This window comes from Eutrigla gurnardus, assembly GCF_963514095.1.
Source record: "Eutrigla gurnardus genome assembly, chromosome: 18".
NCBI lineage: Eukaryota > Metazoa > Chordata > Actinopteri > Perciformes > Triglidae > Eutrigla > Eutrigla gurnardus.
The window spans coordinates 11,143,103-11,165,235 of record NC_139929.1 but is presented as its reverse complement, the minus strand read 5'-3'; the positions used below and the strand labels follow the sequence as shown (position 1 = coordinate 11,165,235).

The following is a 22,133-nucleotide window of genomic DNA, read 5'->3' as shown; positions in this document are numbered from 1 at the left end:
TCAGCCAAGTACAACGGTGATTTGAGGCAGCATGCATTCCCAGGGTGTAAGAATTAACAAGTCTGCAGCAGATATCAGTGAAAACAACCAGAAATCTACCAGCCACTACTGAGGAGAACATTCCTGTCAGAGAGAGACAGATAGCTCTCTGTTTATTCCATTGTGTGTGTGTGTGTGTGTTTGCTTGCTTATGTGTAAGGTGCAGGACCACGCAGGGATGCAGTTGCTGCTATCTAGAGGCATTAACAGGTCTGACATTACGATTTCATGGTTGGTTGGTTGGGTGGTGCGTATGTGTGTGTGTGTGTGTGCGTGTGTGTATGTGTGTGTGTGTGTGTGTGTTTGTGTGTGCGCTCTCCCCAGCAAGAGGCGAGAGCGATGTTCCGGTCGGTTGAAGAAAGAGATACAGAAGGATTATTCCCTCGCTCCCTCCTCAGCTTCCACATTCACACCAACAAGATACAGCAAGACAAACAGAACAGCAATTGTATGCAATGCACTGCCACACGCACACAAACACAAGACAATCAAGCACAACCCGACCTGAGCTCGGACACACTTTCCGTGTGCACGAAAACACATTCACAGGCACGGCAATAGCCTACACACAACCCCCCCCCCCCCTCCCCGACTTATAATACAGACGCTAAAATTGCATCTCCATTCAGAAATAACCTTCATATGACAGATTTGCCGAGACGTGGCACTGCGCCAGATCAGAGGTTTATGCGCACACACACACACAAGATACACACACACACACACACAAACACACACACACACACACTTCCCATTGTGACCTGTGTGCATGACTCCATCGGCTCATACTAATTGACCAGGCGAGATTCTAAATTCTGTGTTTGTGCCCGTGTACGTGAGCGTATAGCTGTTTGTGTGTGTCTGTGTGTCTGACAGTCTTCACTTCCACATTAATATTAACTGACAGTTTAATTTGGATGGGAAATAGAGCATTTTACTGCTGGTTTGTCCGAATGCCGGGTGGTGGGATGGCTGCGTGACCTTTGCCTGTGTGTGGGTGTGTGTGAGTTTGTCTATCAGCCCACTTGTGTGTCCTTTTTGTCTGCTTTTTTTTTTCTTCTTTTACCTCTGCCTTCCAACCCACACCTCCCCTTCCCCTGCCGCCTCGGGAACCCTCTTCCAATCTCCTCTCATTTCCGCTCGGCAATACTTAATTTTCTATGTAACTGGGGCAATTTCCGCCAATCTAACCACTTCATTAAGATAAAAAAAAACATTCTCTTCCTCTATCTTATACTTCTCGTCTTTGTTTTAATCAAGTAAAGCCTGACACCATACTTCCATATGACCACTCAATTACACCAGATTGTTTATATTCTCTTGTTCCTTCATATCTTTCATCATCTCCTGAATCACAGCATGGCGAACACTCTTCTCCCTTTTTCTCCTCTTTTCATCACTTGAAGAGATGCCGCTCTGATTAGTCCTCTCATCGCTCCCATCTCCCAATCAGAGGAGGAGAGCCAGTGAAGAGGAGGAGGGATTATTTTGGATGACATCAGTAATGACCTAAATACATAAACAAGCCAAAGCAAAGCACTTTGGCACGTATGAATTCCGATATGAAGGTGAAGAGACAAACTCACAGATTCTCGTATCAACAACAAGTGATTTTTTGGCAATAAATAACTTGTCAAGTTTTGCGTGTGTGTGTGTGTAATAGAGTTGGCTGATTGCATGTGTTTTTGGGAGACTGTCTTCATCAGTAAAATCACATAATTGGACATTTGTCCAAATGCAACCTCTTGCATCGACTGTTTTCTCTCAGGGATGTTTGGGCTGATTTTGCACTGGAAGCACCATCCTGTGATTTCCCAACAGCCAGCGGAAACCATTGTGGTCACATTGGAAAAAAACCAACATAGTAGTTTTAGTTACATGACAATGACCAGATTAATTTATTGTTTTTATATTCATAAGAGTTCTTTTGGAAGGCACTAACACATTACCTTTTGTCATATTAAGATATGAGGACTTGCTGGTTTGTAGATGTGAGTCGGGTCTGGTTTCATAATAAAGCAGTACAGAGATCTTATTATCTCACTGCAACAAAGATTCCAATTAGCAAGATCTCAAGGCTTATTAGTGTGAGCTTGCTTGCATGCTAATGTACACGTGTCATTAACATGCTTGTGTTAATCGGCATTGAAACACCTGTCTACCAACGGATGTAGCTGGATTTCATCATCCAACGGTGATCCTATGATCCCAGCAGTGTTTAATTCCAAAGGAAATCAGCAGGATGGTGTACACACACACACACACACACACACACACACACACACACACACACACACACACACACACACACACACACACACACACACACACACACACACACACACACACACACACACACACACACACACACACACACACACTATTAACTTCCAGAATTATTCTTTGGGCTAATAAGTATACTAGGGAGATGGGGAATGCATCATTTTAATAAACCTTTATTGTTACAATTATAATAACAATACATTTAACAACAACTGATGAGAAAACAATGTAAAACAAAAGTGCAAAGCCTCGTGTTGAAAGGTAAGGTCCAGTGTGTCAACTCAACTCAGCATGTCTTTTTTTGCATCAGTCCATAAGACAAACTCCACTTGGAGTGTAGCAGCGTAGGGAGTATATAGTGGGAGAATAGCTGGGCTAAACAAAGCAGAAGAAACCTAGTTTGGCCATGAGCTTCTGAACAAAAAATATGATAATAAAGACCTAAATAAAATCAGTATTAGTTAGCTAATTACTGCCCATTCAGCATTGAAGTTACTGCCAACAGAACAGAGCTCGTGCTGTGACATCACATGACACATTATAACCAGCTAGCAAAGATGCAACAAAGAAGCCATCATTTAAACAAAGTACCACACTATTGCAAAACGACTCAGCGTATTGCTTTGATTCATGTTGAGTGCAAAATGGAAAAAGCACGTTTTTACGAGCGCCGAAACCAATTAGAGGAAGGAGTCGTCATCGGCTGATCCATGAGGCTCTCACCCCCCTGCCGCCCAGTTTCATTAGCAATGAAGTCCTCTTAATTATTGACCTGTTTTTAGGTCATGAGATTCTTGATACCACAGCAGTCATACATTCGTCAACTATACAGCATCGTTGAAGGGAGCGTTGAATGGATTATATGACACATTATTAAATAGATTGTACACAAATATCAACAGCCTTCGAAATCTTCGCTGACCCCATCTGCATTTAATTCAACTCACATGTGGTGCTGCGGAGAGATACTGACCTAATTAAAGTACTATAATCATCACACATAGCCGTTAGCCTGTCTGGTGAGCATAAAGAAATAACAAATTGAATTAGAGGCAGATAGAAAGTGCCACTATCTGAAATATGTTTCTTATGGAATAATCTTGAGCTATCACACAGCTTTCCTACAATTACCTCCTCCCATATTCCCCCTCCCTGTTCATCCATCTCTCGACTTCTTACCCTCTAAGAGGATTTGATTTGATTAGATCTGCAAATTAAAGCAAATGCTATTTCATTTAGACATTTACAGGGTAGCCAGGTGATCTTAGCGCCGACGAAGAAGCCCCCATAAAAGCCATTTTAGGGCACTCCTTTGAATGATGCGAGTTCTGTAAAATTAAATCACTTGCTGATAATATGCAAAGAGCAAAACCTTTATTATAGAGCAGCTGTATTCTAGTGTGTGAAGGGCAGTGTCCTTGTGTGTGTCGGATGAAAAAAGGGGCAAAACCATGTTGTGTTGTCGTATCAAACTAAACACACAATACAAAATGAGTAATGCATTTGACAGCAGCAGATTCAATACAGCAAAGGACACACAAAGACATTCTTTAACAGCTCAACACAACTTTAAATCAATGCTGTTTTCAAACTCATCACAGCCTTGTTGAGACCCACCTGAGCTCCAACTCTTAGTAGTACCTAGGACTCCCAGCACCGACTGGATGGGGATTTTTCTTAAGCTCTAAGTATTTACTGGCTGATTGTGCCAGTTTACCAGCCGTAAACTAAAGAAGTCGGTAATTAAATGTGCAGTACGTCTGTATACATGCATGGATGTTAATGATGATTGCTGCACACACACACACACACACACACACACACACACACACACACACACACACACACACACACACACACACACCTCACTGATTAAGGCCTTTGCTTTTTCAGAGTGCCATCATTTACATTTCAAAGAAAATATTAAAAAAACGAATTGTAGCCCTACAAATTTCAATTCCGGTATGTCCTCAAAACACCACCTCAGGCACAGTTTTCCTACAGGCAAATGAAAGGGGGGGGGGGGGGGGGGGGGGGGGTAACAGTGCCACATGTTGGGGGAAGAAAAATGAAAGTCCGCAAACACTCCCACACACTGGCTCATATGTATTACATATTTATCTTGGTCTGAAGATTGCATTTATCTAACAATCAGTTGTTTGGTAGTTTTCTGTCCCTGCGTCTCTCCTATCTCCCTCTATTTGATTATGTGCAGCTGTTCTCTGACTCATAAAGTTTGGCTTTGATTGATTACTTGCATCTCCACCTCCTTCCCTCCCCTCCTCCCCCTCTCTGTAGCCAATTACTTAAGTTAATGTTAGGTTAAATACATCTTAACTTGCTGGTGATTGATTTACACATCCCCATCCGTAGACAACCCTCCTTCTCCACCCTTCCTGTAGAACGTTTAACTTTTCAGGATAGCTGCTGTTTGGGTTGGGAGTGATCGGGCTAAAAGGGAGGCCTGCAGGCTGTCAGCACCACTGTACAGGCTGCTGACTGAGCTCGGTCTGGAGGGTCAGAAAATGAATCTGCTGTGTCGCACAAAAAGACACAAGTATGAGCGATGCCTCTGCCAGCAGGCCAAACAAGCTCAAACTCACACTCTGTGACAGAGATACATGGCTAGTTTTATTTGGAAAATTCTGTGAATAAAAGCACATGTACATGCTCGCAGCCACACCGAACACATACATGTTTGTCCTACTGCACTAGCGAGGACCGCATTTATTCTTTCATCCCTCATAAAACTGTAACTGTCAGTACTTACATACTCTTTAATCTATTTTAATCCATGCAGCCTCATTTCCATCTAGAAGCACACGTCAACATTATAAAACAGTTGCTGTTGGTTGAGCATTTATTGTGGTAATCTGAGTCATCACTGAACTTTGTAATTAAATTAATCTACCGCGGCTCGTTTATGCTCTTGATTGGCTGAGATTGTCGATCCACGAAGCAATACTATCATACTAAAGTTGTCATGATGTTGCTTTTTTAATGTATTCATCATGCTATTAGGAATGGACAATAAAGCCCAAATCTTGACTCTCCATTTCTTTTCCAGACTTAACTTTCATATCTTTAAACATTATTACAGCATTGCTGTTTTCGTGAAGTTGTTTTGCAAAAATGTTATTGGTAATCAGTGAATAAAACTTGGTAGTTTAAAATATTAGTTTATCTGCAAATCCTTAATATTTTTACATTAGTTGTAAAAAGGTACGTTCAACTTTAACCTTGAGTCCGAACCTCAATGACAAGAATAAGATGGCCTGGTGAAAAGGTGCGAATGGACATGTCCCTGTGCAAATATGTCCTCACCTCAGATGTCTACAACCCCAAACGGCTGTTATCACGCATGTAGAGAGACAAACACGGACACACACACACACATCACATTCACACCCTGAAAAAAAAATACACAGTCATGCTCGCACTCAGGGTATTAACGTGAAAGCCTCAACACTTCAGGGAGACAGGGAACCCCAGATCCATCGTTGTCCTGACAGCAGACCTCCATTAGCCACACACAAACACCAAATGAGGTTGCAGAATACAGCACACACACACACACACACACACACACACACACACACACACACACACAGATACATAAACAGGGTGCATTTTCTCACCTCAAACACTCACGCACAGAGTACTGCTTAAAAACAGACACAATGCTATAAAATAACAGTGTTTGTCAATGTTTTCGTCTTTCTCCCAAGGGTAACCAAACAGATGCATGCACAGAGGTAGACATAAGAGAAAACACAAAGTCACTCATGCAAATGTAAAAACGCAAGGCAGACTCACTTGTCTCCGACTCCAGCAGTGATGTCATAAAGGTGATTGGCAGCTCCATCAGCACATGCCTTCAGGAGAGCTACGGAAAGAAAGACAGAGAGATATTTTAGCTGAAGGCAATTCACCGGAGACACATTTCTGCCTTGTAAAAAGTTACATAATATAAAAAACCTAACTAAATAAATGTCACTGTTACATATGAGCCAGTTCAAACCATGTTTAGTGTCACAATAAACCAGCTTCCACTCATGCAGAGGTGAGCTCAGGGGTGTGTGTGTCCACTCTGCTCTAGCATGCTTCAATTGTGGAGTCAATTTGTAATTTTCTCCACCCACACGTCACTAACATAATTTCTCCAACATCAAAAACTCATCTCATTCAGACAGCCTCACAGCAGGCACAAAACACCACTTATGTTGAATCCCACAGAAGTGAGATACAAACAAGAATGGCACATAATGGCAAAGCGAGGGATTTATTCTCTGCTGCGGTTTCATTTGAAAAGGACTCTGGGGTTTTTGTGAGGACACGTACGGCTTCTTTAGCCTGTTGGCCTGATTCTTAAAAAGGCAACACACGTCAAACAATGCAATGCACCAGCTGTAAGACCGTTGTTTAAATAAGTGCCATAAAAAAATACATTATACACCGTTGTACAAATGGTACGTTCACTTTGCAGGAAAAAGTGGCCCAAATCTGATGTGACACAGTTTTTTTCACAACAGTAAACAATGCAAATCATATGGAATGACCTTTTAAATTCTGATTTGGCCCACTTTCATATATGGTACTTAATTGCACACAGGTCTGCTTTCTGACCTCTGTCTGGACAGTCATATTGGAATTTGTGTGGCTTTAATGTCTCTATAGTCTACGTCTATCGCCACTGGTCATAATTCTGTGCTGTGAAGCCATTCATAGCAAACACTTGAATCTGAATTTGACCAAATGCACAAGAACAAATTCATAGAAAAAGAAATATAACAATAAAATTACATTTAATTTTAGTGTTCTATCCCAACAAAAGTTACCTCAGGACACTCAGTGTCCCAACATCACCAGGAGCCAGCGGGACAGCAGTGAGAAAAACAGACTTTTAGGCAGAAATCTGGACCAAGCTCTGTCTTTCCATCTGCATTTGGAGTTGGTATTAATATTAACAGAAGTCGGGCAGGACAGGAAAACACAGACTCCCGGGAACAACAATGTCCAATTGAAGTTTAGACACCAACTTGAGTAATTCCAGTGCTTTTGTTGAACAAAAACCAAGGTAATACTTGGAATGTAAACGGCTTCAATAAGGGCCAAATTAGTTTTGAAAGAAAACGACCTTTCTGCCTTGGAAAACATAACAAATGGCACACTACGCAGAAGTAAATTGGATTTCACCCTTAAAAGCCAAAGTAAGTGAAAGAGCACTTATCTTTTCTGATTTTAAAAGCAGACAAATGAGGTGGTTATGTGCCATTCTTAAAATGTTATTCACGTTTTGCTAAATTAGATGCAAACTATTTGCAAATGTATGCTCTTTCATGGCCTCTATTCTATTCAAATTGAACAGGCAGCGTCTTTTCGAAGAGTGCGGGGCTCTTGTGGTGCACACGGGGGAAACACTTCAAAGTATCAGCTGTAGTTTTAAACTTGCACCAAGTTTAAAACAAACTAAAGCCTGCAACAAAGAGATGGGCAACTGTCTTACACGTGTAAAATCCTGTCTCACAGCATTCAATTCATTCCTTAATTGGTGAGTGTTCGTCAAGGGATACAGTGATTAAAGGGACAATATGGGAGTCGTTTTTTACCCATCACATTTCTTCATTTATACTCAGACAGAATATAAAATAAAAGACGTACAATGCAAAACGTTAAAAATGAATATAGCACTTTAAAATGTGGCTCACTGAGTAAGTAAAGTAAGTAGACTTTATCATTAACATCCATGTATGCTAGCTAACTTCCCTGCCTCTATTGTCGCATTAGTATGTTTCTTCATGCATTGCGGCTGAACTTTCACTGCGTGTCACAGACAATCAACAAAATATGAACTGTGACAGCTTTAAAAAAAAATTGCTTCACCAAAGTGCTGTTTACTTCCAGGATATCATCTTGTATTCAAGGGATGTTTAATGATGAGACGACTACCTACTCCCGCCCTCGCACTTACAAACTAATCATCAAGACTTTCTACTTCCTGCACATCACACACATGAATGAAATATTAAAGTTTACACTCCGGTTCTCCAGGGTGTATAATGTAAAAACAAATGCAAACTCACATGCACACAGACTCACACACACATTGAAGCCGACGCGATTAGCAGAGTTAAATGAGACTAAACAAGCTTTGAACGCTTAAAAACAAAAAGAGAACGCAGACGTATTTCCATCAGCGTAAATAAGACACCAAAGACAATGCTTTTCTTCATAACCCTCACCACCTGCCGTCGACGTTTCACGTCAAGAGATGGTTGGAATGTAAATGACTCATTATCTCTCACAGAGTGCAAAGGATGAGAAACTTTTCAAACAATTACTCGAAGAAAACAGAGAAACTCTTCCTTCTTTCCGGGTGGTGACAGACTGCAAAGCTATCAGTCATTATCTGTGTATGTGTGTATAGACACACACACACACACACACACACACACACACACACACACACACACACACACACACACACACACACACACACACACACACACACACACACACACACACACAGACACACACACACACACACACTAAAGGTTCTAGCGAGAAGAGTTGCTTCTGTCTGTCAGTCATTTACTCAGCTCTGTCGGTTTGCATGGTATACCATTAACATGCCATCGACACACACACACACACACACACACACACACACACACACACACACACACACACACACACACACACACACACACACACACACACACACACACACACACACACACACACTGGAGAGCTTTGGTGAGATTCTACAAAGTGCAGCTCTCTTTAAAGCCATAAGAAAACAAAACATACCGTCAATTATTGTCTGTCTATTATCTATCTTTAGAATTTCACATTATATGGATTTTCCTTTACATATTTTACATCCAATCGGAATCTGAGGCTACTTTGAAGTAATAAAGGGGCTTTCATACATCCGCAAACCGCATTTTCTCATGGGAGACATGGGAGACTTCTACTTGCTAATTTTAATAAGCAGGTCCCTTTCAGTACGAAAGCAGATCTCATGAATATCAAAGAGTGATCTTTTTGTTTATGCTAAAGCCTCTGTCGACATTATTTCACACCGTAAGTTCTACGTCTTCATGTCTACGTTTCCCGCAGCATTTTACAAGTAAAAAGTGCCTCTGCAAATGTCAGAAGAATATCATGATAAATCATATTAACTTTATTTAGCTTCAGGAAGTATTTGCCCTGTCGCTCAGCATCACACAGCAAACGCCATGTAGTTAATGAGTGAGGCAACCAAAGCGTGTTTAGAAGTTTCTAGGAAATAAATAATTTGGATGAACGACTAATCGACTGAAGAAATCTTAACGTCCTTGAGTGGATGACTAGCTTGAATGATTTTCAAACCTGTGTGTTGATTGATATGGGAATGGCTGTGGGAGTGATGTGGTTTCCAGATCTCCCAACAGTGAATTTGTCTTCAACAGAATTATCTCAAAAGTTCGTAAACTGGACTTTAGATTATATCTGCACTCGATTCAGGCAGTTTTTGTACCAATTTTTTTACTTTTACTACCAAATGTTTGAAAAGCATCACGATTGTGAATGCAAACAACTCCATACCTCCCCTTGTCCTCGGAGCATATGACTGAAACAAACAAGCTCAACAGAAGATCCCGTGCAGGGACATACAGTCGCTGCCTTCTGAATTCTGACGGTGATATTGTGAACTGACCTTGTAAATTAACTAGCCTTAATAATCCCTCCCTGCAGGCTTCAGAACCAAGTCCTGCCACTCACTCTGCTGGATGTCAGATGCATATGGTGGGCAGGAGATAATGCACTTCCACACACAGTACTAAGCCTGTCATTTCAGTGTTTTTTTTGCTCCCTGAGTTCGATGCATGAAAGATGCATGTTGAAGCTGAAACACACACACACACACACACACACACTGCCATTGGGTATATTCTAGCAGGCCAGTATTGATGAGGTTAGTGGTGAGGATTAATACCTGTCAGGTTGGGGCTTAAGCGCGGTACAGGAGAGGGCAAACGGTCGCGGAGAATGTCGAAAAGATTATTATCCTTATTATGATCCCCTCCCTTCAGTCCACCTCCCCCCCTTCCACCTGTCACCCTGTCTCCAGATCCACCCTGCTCTCTGCACCTTGCCTCAAATGTGATTGATTTCCTGCACATACATCTCATTTCCTTTTCCTCTACTTTGTTACTCTTTATTCTTCTGCTCTATCCTTCTTTGTTGGTATTCCGGGATGTCTTCCACTCGTTCTCTCTCCTTCCCATTAACAATCTTACAGGAATTTTGTTTTTCTGACAACCTCTATCCATCGATCCTCGCCGTCAGCTTCCCCCTTCGAATGCTCCACATACCTATTTACTCCATCAGACACATGTGCTTAAATCCAGAAGTCCAACTAATAATGTGTATCTGCACATTAACACACTACAGCTACATCCCCGACTGGTCTTGATTTCAAGGCTGATACAGCACTTGACTGTCTGATGGGTGTTGTTCACAAACTTCCAACTTCGGCAAGCTGCTGCACATCAACAAATGATGAAATCAGGCACAGGCACAGGCCTGCCCCCCCACCTCTTGTGGACAGAGTTGCCTTCACTGATTGCTTTATTGATTCGCTCACTTGTGTTGCTACACAGAAGTAAGTGAAGGATCTGTAAGTAAGTAAATGAGTGGCTGATCGTCTGAATGAACAAGTGAGTGGGTGACTGACTAGATGAGCAAGTGGGGTGACTTATGGACTAAATGAGTTAGAGGGTGCATCTGTGAGATAAGCAGATTGATCCCGCCTCGCAACATCCCACTCGGCACGTGTAAATGAGCTTCCCTTTGATCAGTGTTGCACCCCTCCATCCTCCATAGCTGCTTCGCGCCCTGCTGCTCTAACTCTCCCACAGGTGATGAGCGGGCCCAAGGGCAGCACATCAGAGAGCCTGAGAATGCTGTATGTACGCGTGTGTGTGTGTGTGTGTGTGTGTATAAGGGTGGAGCCATGATACCTGCAGGTGAACAACCATCTGGAGGGTGACAGACACTCACACACGCTCATGCGCACACTGACATCTGCTCATCCCGTAAACAACATTAAAAATACATGGCATATCAAGTGAGGAGCGATAAACTCGCTACAAGTGTGTTTACCGTCACACTGCAGGAGATCTGGGATCTGCCATTCATGCATCATCATCATGCATCATCATCATCATAATCATCAGTATCTTCATCCTGTCAAAACTTCTTCAATTTCCATGAGCGCTGCCGCCAAGAGCAAAACTGATCATGAAAGCTTCCTGATTTCTGACATCCACAGCACAGCATCGCTTGTGGCACTTCAGAAACCACCCAACATCTCTGAAACTTTAAAAGTAGCCTTATATAAGAGGAAGCAAACACCACAGGACACCATCAAGCTGCATCACACTGATTGTCCATCTGTCTCACAGTGGTCCCAATTTTGGTGCGCTTCCCTGTATTACTGATGAATATCCAATAGAATATGAACACAATCAGCAAAAGGAAATGCAATAGCCCCACAATGCATATTGAGGAAATGTAATCACTGGTGTATCAACCACATGAATTAAACCCCGCTGGCCTGGTCACAGTTTGGATTTGAAAATAAGGATATTAAATGAAAAATATGAATCTCCAAACAGGGTTTGGGGTCAGTTATCATCAACAGGGCGCATTCAATCTATTACCAGTGTGATATCGCCACATGCAAACAAATAAATTAAGATGAGTATTGAAAAAACGGTCTTCAGTATTTTGTTTGCATAAAGAATTGGTGTTTGAATGCATATCAAATCATTAAACAACTCCAGTTTTCTGAAAAACAATTGATAATACTGTGGACATCTACAGAAAACTTCTCCTTCCTCTGGATGCACAGTCTTTGACTTTGATAAGCTGTCTCATCAATTAACCCGTTCCCTTCTAATCTAACATGTACCACAATCCTTTTGATGAACAGTGTATATGAATATCTTTCTTTAAATTCTACATTTCTGATTCTTCTCACTTCATTTAATATCAAAAGAATCTTTATCTTTGGGGAGCAGGCAACTTTTGGTGTGAAATCAGATCAGGAAATTGCTTCATCTCATGCCATTACACGTCTTTTCTAAGGGTCCTCTAGTATAAAAGCGAAAACACGGCCGTGTGACTGAAAGAGCTCAGGTGCCTCTTGGGTTTTTGTTGATAAGAATAGCAAAGCTCTGTTCATTGGAATTCAATCTGATGTGGTTTTAGTCACACTATTGCCTTCAAAGTTCTTTTGAAGGCAAGGGTTCTTTCAAAAGTACGTTGTTTACTAACCTTTCCTGATTGCATAACTCTGAGCTAAACATTTTTCATATATTAGTGACTCTACAGTTTTTTTTTTTTTTTGTAATCCAGACATCCTTGACAAAGAAATCAGTTTGTTTCAAGTATTCTTGTTAAGTTAGGCTCCGTTTCTGAGCAGTTCACCAGATTTAAAAGAAAAAACAAGCTTGCAGGATACAGGTTCAGACTGCAATGTCTGGTTTAAAGGCTGGAAGTCAACTTTGCATAGTTAATACATCAAGTAGCATCAGCACATCTCGTAAGTGACACCTCGGGGAGTCTGGCGCTTAACTATTTCCCCCTCTTTCTTTTCACAGTGAGCCTTTTGAGCGTGGTTTCTGAGTTTCTGTTTGTCTTTCTCTCTGATAAAAGGCCTTGGAGTATTCATGAAGCAGAAAAACATCTAGTTACCAACTACAAAAAAGTGGGTGGAATCTAAGGGACTTCCTTGAATTATTAATTGCCAGCATTTGACTGAACACAGTTCTTTCCATCTTGAACAATAAACACCAAAATACCCCAGGGTCTGAATGTTACTCCAAAACTGCAGGTGCTGTATGTTTGAATAGTAACGTTGATAGCACCTGTCCTGCCCTTTTTCACACAGATTTAGCTATTTTCTTTCTGTATAAGCACAGCTTGTGCACCAATGAGGGACTATTTATTTATTTGCTCGAGCAAAATAGAGGATTTCCAACCCATTCACACCACTACCCGTTTCCCTGCTGACCCGAGGCTGAAAGACACCTCCCAGAGGTAAGCAACAGCTCAGATTTAGTCCCGACGCTGGATTTGTTTCCACGTTCTGAGCCCCGCCGTCATGGCTCCAGTGGGTTTGTTTATATCGACCTTTTCTCTCCCCCGCTGAGTGGAGTGGACACTTACTGCCACTGCCTGTGTTCACATTATTTACCAACCAATTAGCTCTAATAGATGTATACACACTTGAATGAATCTGAGCGGATGTACCATTCTTGTTATCTCGTGACCTTACATGTGCTATTATTTCAGTAGGTTTGAATGGATAAAGTTAAGTATATGGTTCAGTGCTGTGAACGCTGATGACCTACAGAATGAATGGCATTTAAGGAGGAATATAGCTCTCATCTGATTGCATTCATTTCAGTTTTATCTGTTGAATTAAAAGAAACCTGTTTCGACTGGAAAATTCACATTCAGAACTCATTATGCTATTTAATCGTGATACTAAAAAGTCCCAGGGGCAACAAAACCACACTGCATATTCAGGCTGTGAATGCAATGGAACTTTGGCAAATTCTGTTCAGCATTATCTTTGTTTTGATTATATCCATGGTTCAGGTCGCGTCGCCACGGGCGTCACGGACAAAATAAGAAGGGGCATTATTTTCTGCAAAAGAATGATGTCGTCTTTGACTTCATTAAAATACATCTTACAGGAAATGCGGGCACGGGGAAGGGAGAGGGCATTTTCAATGACATGGCAGTAATTATGATTTTGCAGAGCGGAGACGACACAGGCTGGAGCGAAACTGTGACAAAAAAACAAACCAACAGGGGGAATACATGCCTTGTGTAAGCCTATGCAGATGGATCTAAGTGATATTAGGGAGGAGGATTGTTTGATCTGTGTTGGTGTGATGTGTGAGATATACCTTTATTCCAGAGGACGTGCAGGTAGTCTTTATTCAAAGGCTGGTTCAGAATAATCAGACAGATCCTCTGTTTGCCTGTACAAGGAAATGATAGGAGGGGGGGAAAGTTATGAATCATGAACAATCAGACGGATACACTCCAGACAATGGATTATAATGGCCACCTAGAAAAAAACACATAATACTATTTGCATGTTTAAACAAGATATTTTAAGTACAGTTTGGAGGCTATTGTTTATGGCACTGAAAGTGCTAAATTAAGGGAGAAAAAACTACAATGCTATGATAATGAGCTCATTATCATGGAGACAGGGAAACAAAAGAGGGGATTAAAAACAAAAAGTATTACAAACAAGTCAGGGTGTTGAACACTGGTTTTGTGAAAGTTCAAAATGTTCTCAAACGCATTAAATGAGGTTTGTTTCGCAACATCAGAACATCAAACAAAAGATCACCAGAGTACAGACACTATCCATCTGAATGATGCCATTTTTAACCATTTTTTTCCTCAACTACAATACCATTCCTCTCATGGACCACAGTCGCAAAATCAGCATTTTCAAATTAGGTCAACTCATTTGTGCGGAGCGTGCAGGGCAGAATGACCACAGCCAGAAGCAACAGTTCTGAGGAACAACTGGCAGGACTGTTTAGCTGTTGTCCTTCTGTGTACCAGAATGAGAGAGGTTCTCTGCCCAAAATGGATTGACCTTAGGTTGTTGTTTTTTTACAACTTGAACACTGACAAGAGACAGACAACCATTTACACTCACATTCACTGCATGTCTTTGGACTAGGAAGCCCCGGACAGACACACTCACACAGGGAGAACATGCAAACTCCACACACCCGAAGCAAAATGTTTTTATTGCAAAATGTAATTTGTTTGCACACTGTGGCCTTGCAACTCAGAATTGCATCAATCTTTTCTTTTATTCTGCTTCTAATGCAGATCCCCCAATACTTAAGAATTGTCATTTTTTTCTGTCTGCAGAAGATGAAATAAATAATGGGAAACTGCATTCACTGACAGTAAAAACACAGCTGCTAGAAAAGACTAATGTACGACCTCTCTTCCCCTCGCCTTAACACCATTTCACTGATTACTCATTTCTCTTTCACTCTCATGTCTGCCCTTATGAATGGTTGCGCATCTTTTATTAACAGTGTTGCCCTTTTGTGGCAAAGACAAAATGCCACATGCAAGCTTAAGCAATGTGTTTACGAGGTCCTCTTCCTTCTCTCCTAAACCATATTCATGTAAATTCCACACAACTGGATTCCAATATCCGAACAACACGACATGGCATATGATAAAACGTGTATCTCTTCCCAAATACACCTTTCATAATACATCAGAAATGCAGTGGGAGGCCACAGACAGCAACAGTGAAGAAGGAAGCAGAAAAATATACTTTAGCTTTCATGGAGTTCTAACTGCAAAATGGGCATCACCTTGTGTCCTGTAAAACACCTTTTGTTTTGTAAAACCTCCAGTGTATAGAGTGCATTTTGGCTTTGCTGAGAAGGTGTGAGGGGGAAAAAAAAATATTTGGGTTTGTGACTTTGTTGCAGCAGTGGGCTTGATGTTGGTAAAAAGTTCACATCACTGGAAGGTCATTTGCAATACGAAAGTCAACCCCAGCAGAGTATGGTAAAAGGAAGCGTCAAGGAAGAGAGGATTAAGAGGAGGAGGAGGAGGAGGAATTGAAAGGAGGAAACGTGGAGGGGTAGGTGAGGAAGAGAAAAAGAGGAGTAGGTTTGTCAGTCTTGTCTCTTAATTGGCTGGAGGTGTACAGAGAACAAAAGACAAACTCAACCAGCCGTGACTTTTCAGATAACCCCTCGTCGCACAAACACTAACCTCCGTGCACACACACACACACACACACACACACACACACACACACACACACACACACACACACACACACACACACACACACACACACACACACACTCACACTCACACTCACACACAGGGACGAAGAAGAAAGTGTGCAGCCTTTTCTGCACTCCGTTCAAAGAAATGTCACCTTGGAAGTGCCAGGCAACATAAATACCACAAACACTCAGAGGAAAGTCCAAGCACATATCTTTGCACATAGATATTCCAGGAACGGGCATTTATAATTATAAAGATTACATTTAAAAAGCTGTAAAAGAAAAGAAAAAAGGCTAACTTTGCACACTAGGATTTTAAAATGCAGACATCCAGGGGCTGTTTTTATATTCTCCACCGAGAGTCGTGATAAGCATTCCTTGTAAGAAATGAAAAGGACATTTTCTAAGCCTATCTAATGGAGGAAAAAGTATTAAAAGCACACGATACATTCAGGAGAAAGATTTTACAATTCTATCATGCAGTGAATCTCAAACATAGTTTACCTTTGATTCCAAAGTGACAGATTTATCAAGAAAAAGCACATCATCAAGAGGATGTGTGTGTGTGTGTTCTAAGCTGTTCGGATCTGCAACCAGTATTTGCACACCCTGTGTTCATCTGTCGAAAAAATCTTAACGCAAAGCTGAGGTGCGTAGCCTGAAATGCTTAGTGAACGTGTTTGAGTAAACATTTCCATCAATGGGTGCTTGAAAACGGCTGATGGCATCCTGTCAGAAGTGAGTGTCTCTTGACTGATGTTGGCCTTTGAGTGCTATTGATTTTACCCGAGTCGTACAAGCATGGAAAATCAACAACACTACTGTGTTCCTGCTCCGTGCAAATCAGACACATGTGCGAGAATGTCAAGTATATACAAACAAATGTACACATACGGGAGCACAATTACAGTGGCCCTTAGTGGCCCAACAGCAGGATGTAACCTTCAAACGGCAACCAATGGAGACAGAGAGACAAAACGGAAGCAAGAAACAGGAGAGAAATGCACCGAAATACAACCTATTATACTTGACATTTAATCACAATGGGACAAATTATATTCTCGGGCTGTAACTCAGGATTATTCAAATCACTGATTAATCTGTGGATTAGTTATACAATTAATTGCTTAATTTGTCTATCTTGACACCAGTGCTAATATTGGAGAGGTGGACGGACTAAATTTGGTTATGTTAGAAACAATAATTATACATATAATCATTATCGTAATCATAGTCCTAAGGATAACAAAATTATCTCGAAATAATGTGGGGGTTTTAAAAGAAGAAAGAAGGGGCAAATAATTCAGCCACCTTGATGACATACAATCAAATAAACAAGCAACCAAAAGCGCTCAAAGTACAAATGTATGTAAGCAACCAAACAACAACTAAAAGGCAAGAGAGAGAAAGAATAGCCAACAGAAAGACAACAGAGGAAAAAAACGGTTTTATTTAGTATGATAAATGGTGATAAATCCTGTGATTTTATTATAATAATAATGGATTGGATTTGTATGGCGCTTTACCGGTGGTGGTAAACTACCATAGTAGCCACAGCTGCCCTGGGGCAGACTGACGGAAGCATGGCTTCTATTCTGCGCCTACGGCCCCTCTGACCACCACCTCAAACATACCGACCCTGCGAACATTGGCCAACCCGCTCTACCAACTGAGCCACAGTTTACTATTATGTTTGGCAGAGACTAGCTCTACTTATGTATTTCTCTGAGAGCCGGTTCAGCCAGTTATGGAAAATCGGTGTCTAGACTTCCAATTGAGGAGAAATGTCTGTTTGGCCACAAGTAAAGATGTAATGCTTTTTATTATTAAGACGGACGGGCCGCTGAGAAGGCAGATGGATGCAGTTATTGGAACGTTACATGCCAGAAGCTCTGAAAGTTAAATTGTGATCCCTTTCCAAAAACTGTACAACCACGGGGCATGACCAGACGGCGTGTGCATGTAATTGTCGCAAGTGTCCAGTTCGTGCCTCATTTAAAAAATGTTGCCAGAAATTAATCCTTTTAACCAACCAGATCGGTGGACAAGAAAGCGGCGCTCCTCTGTGAGTGACTGGGCCGAGACAAACGGTCACGTGACAAACATCCAATGAAACTTCGAATGGACTGCAGGCTGTTTAAAGAACCGAGAGGAAAAGAGAGGCTGTAAAAATGCAAATCAGACTATTTGTATAGCAGAAATATGTGTCCTTAGAAACTAAATTTGAATAATTTATATTTGTATTTGCATAGCCCAGCTTGAATAATGGAATTTTAAAAACTCAATTTGAATCACAAAATTTCAAATGTAATGTATGAATAAGGAGGTGAATTCTAAAAAACTTGAACCTGAATGTCATATTATTGAATTGAATTCAGTTGCTCTGAGACTGTATTTGATCCTCACTGAACCGTTGACTCTATAGACAAGCGCTTTCCGTTCTCACAATTCAAAGAGTTTCAGTGTACCGAGTACAGATGCACGTGCAGATTCCCAGAACTCAGGTCCACGTTCATTGTGATATTTTTCAGTTCTCCCTTATTCTACCCAAAATATGCTGGTTTGATAGAGGTGCAGGAAAGATGCCCTGAAACTGGTCAGAGTTCAGAGAGTCATTGCAATTATTTCCTCATTGATTTGTCATATCAGCCCTATTATTTCAAGTTTGTCCATACGATAAATGGATTGTGGTCATATGGGAACCACACATGATGTGAATCACACATAGAGATGACTGGAAGCCTAGCCTTCCAGTCATCTCTATGTGTTGGCCACAATAAAGATTCAGACCAGATCTAACAAATGATTATAAATGGTGAACAGAGCATGGAAAATATATATAAAATATAGGTCTGTTGTGTTGCAATTAATGATTCAGTTATAGAACTCCACGCTCGTAACAAATCACCTATACATCTCTAAAAGCAGTCCTTGGTATTGCACCATGCATTCCTTGGCCTATTTTCTTGTTGGTGGTGTATTCTTTGTAAGATTTCACTCACAGACGACAAGAGGTCAAGACAGTATATGTCAAGTTTAAGTACAGTAAGGCTCGATAAGAGTCTTCAGCCGTCAGTGGTATGTTGAAGGAAAGTGGTTGCACCAAATTACTCCGGGAACATCTTTATCCCTATTTGAAAGGGGCTATTATTACCTTGGGGCCTATAGTCATTTGAAATAAATTGCTGAGTCTGTGGGCTTAATCCTGTCCGAATCTGCTATGTCCATAATATGGACATATGACCTATCATAAAGTATTTCAACAAACACAGAGGCCATGTGTGCAAATCAGCATCTCTGTGATTTGGGGTTGTTGTTGTTTTGCAAAGTTTTTTGTTTTCTCCTGTTCGTGAATTGTTGAGGCTACGTTGGCAATTATAAATGAAGGTTAAGCAAGCATTTGGGGTGCAAAGCAGGAATATGTTTCATGTAAACTCATTTTAAGGTCTTAAAAATGACATGTAAATAACCAATGTCGTTAGAGACAGAGGGAACTTCATGTGCTTGCTCTCTCCTACACCAGGAGTCCTCAACCTTTTGTAACTTAAGGCCCAATTCTGATTGTTGACTTTTCCTAATACATAAGATACAAATATAGGATGACAAAAAAAAGAAAAGCGGGAATCGTTGGTGATGAAAAATGAAGCCGAAGAAGAAGTGCCAAAACCTGCAGTTCCTTAAATGGCCACTTGAAGCTGGCTCTAAAAGTGAGTCAATCCCCAGAGACGTGTTGAGCTTCACAGCGGCTCTTCAGACACCTGGGTTATGTCACCTCACCACATTCTTTCGCGCTTTTACTATATTTTTCAGATCAAAAACGTATATATCTATAACTAGTTTCCTCCTCATGTCTGTAGGGCAACCAATGCTGACCATCCGGAGGGTTTCTTTTTAAGAGCATCAACAGATACAGAACATCTTCGGGGAAATATTGCTACAAATATGTGCCTGCCTGCCTTTGGAAAAGAGAGATTAACACTACCAAAACAATTTCAGTCCAATGTCAGATTCAATTTGGTTTTCTAGTGTGGTGTTTGAACAAAGAAAATTTGTATGATGACAGGGATTTTACTCAGGTTTCAAGACAATTTATAAAAACTAAAAACAAATCAATAATCCAAATGCCTCCTCACAGTTTGACTTTCTCAAACAGCTAACATTACATGCAAACACAGCAGGCCCTCTTTCAATAAACGTTCATCATTTACGCAGCCGAACAGCAAAGACACAAGGAAGTGCTTCTCATACATATGCACACGGTTTTCATGAAAGGGTCAGTGATTTATTTTTGAGTTTTAATTCTCTCAAGACTGTGTGTGTGTGTGTGTGTGTGTGTGTGTGTGTGTGTGTGTGTGTGTGTGTGTGTGTGTGTGTGTGTGTGTGAGAGAGAGACGGATACAGATCTGGGTTTGGGTCCAGGTTTTTAGGGAAACACACCACATAGACCTGCGTATTTGATTGATTAGGCAAATGTGCGGTTTGTGTCGAGGAAAAGTGTGTTTGAAAGGCAGTACCTGAGGGCAGCAGGCAGTCCAAAGGCGTCAACGCTTCATCCATGGCCAGGATTCACAGGAGCCCGTCATCAATGAGTCGACTCCCCTGAACCAGGACAGACACTGTTGTTATGCCTCTTGCTTTCGTACTTTTGCTTTAAACCGATGAAAGGTAATGATTTTCCAACTTGTCTCTAGCTGTTTATCTTCCTGTGGGCTAATTATTCCCTCTTAAACAAGCAGACTGAACACCAACAACGCTAACCTGCAAACATGAGCACGATGACAACATGTGTGTCTCTAACCAATACTGACGGGAGGATGACAACTAAATGTTTTTTTTTGTTATCGTATAATGTGCCAATTATTTTTCTTAACCCATTTAATGATTAGTCATTTGACAGATTATGAATCTGCAATTATTTTGATCATTGATTAATAGTGTCATATCACTCAAGTTTCATGTGTCAGATATGAAAGTAAATTTAATATTTGTTGTTCGACACGAAAGGCAATTTGAAGCAATAATTCATAATAACAATTTTTGTTTGCTAAATGCCAGGATGGAGAAAATCACAATCAATATAATGAATAAACAGAGTAGTTTATCATTCTCTGCAGACTAACAGTAAACCTCTAATGCCAAATTGATACAATAATGACTGAAATTATCTGATAAACAACCTTTTTACACTGAACAAAAACATTTAAAAACATGTTTTATAATATTAATCTAACTCGAAAGTATTACTTCTGCCACTCTAAAACATAGTTGAACAAACAACAACATGAGGTAGAGCCTAATACAGCTTTACCATCCAACTAGCAGAGAACAGAGAATCAGACAGCAAAGACATTCACAATAATAACTTCTTTATAATAACCTCTTTTTGTTCCTCCCTTCAGTAATTACAGTCCTTCCTCCTTCCTACACCACGCACACTTAACCCAGTCAAGACTATTTCCCCAAGTGAACAAACAAAACTTTATCAATTATTAACATAAGTATATCTGTTGCTACACTGGACTATATTCAATGCGCAAATTAGTTGATCATTAGCAATCATATATCATAAAGTGCAATGAGCTGGTTTTATAAAGCTGGTTCTGAATAGAATTGATTTTAATCGAAAACTGCCAACAATCATACATCATGAACCCAGTCCTGCAATTCAAAAGAATGTGAATTGGGTAAACATTAATTGTTTTTGTGTTTCTCCCCATTTTATTAGGTTAAAAGTGGTCAGTTATTAACATCTGCTGCTACGGGTATCACACAGTAATGTGCAAAGTATTTGAAAATATTAAATGGAAACCAGTTAGACTGATTTCCTGCAGGGTTGACCACATTTTGCGCTGTATTAACGCATACGCCGGCTCAATGCAACAGCCCACGACGGTGTGTCAGGCATTAGCGGACACTTCACAACACTTTCGCCGCGTTAACGCAGCTGTGTGCGAATGT

General features: G+C 40.8%; 1 protein-coding gene across 2 annotated transcripts in view; it reads right to left on the bottom strand.

The window, feature by feature from the left end:
* tpk1 (thiamin pyrophosphokinase 1) overlaps positions 1 to 21,618 on the bottom strand; it is a 51,263-nt gene extending 29,645 nt beyond the window's left edge. Inside the window, exons 1-4 of one of the 2 annotated variants that reach the window (XM_084033257.1) lie at positions 21,553 to 21,618; positions 20,690 to 20,774; positions 14,292 to 14,366; positions 6,139 to 6,208 (exon numbers count right to left, since the gene is read on the bottom strand). In XM_084033257.1, the coding sequence (XP_083889383.1) occupies positions 6,139 to 6,208; positions 14,292 to 14,366; positions 20,690 to 20,732 (188 nt within the window). In that variant the 5' untranslated portion in view covers positions 20,733 to 20,774; positions 21,553 to 21,618. The remainder of the gene's footprint in view (positions 1 to 6,138; positions 6,209 to 14,291; positions 14,367 to 20,689; positions 20,775 to 21,552) is intronic. The other variant, XM_084033258.1, reaches the window with a different exon arrangement.
* Positions 21,619 to 22,133: the final 515 nt, after the last annotated feature.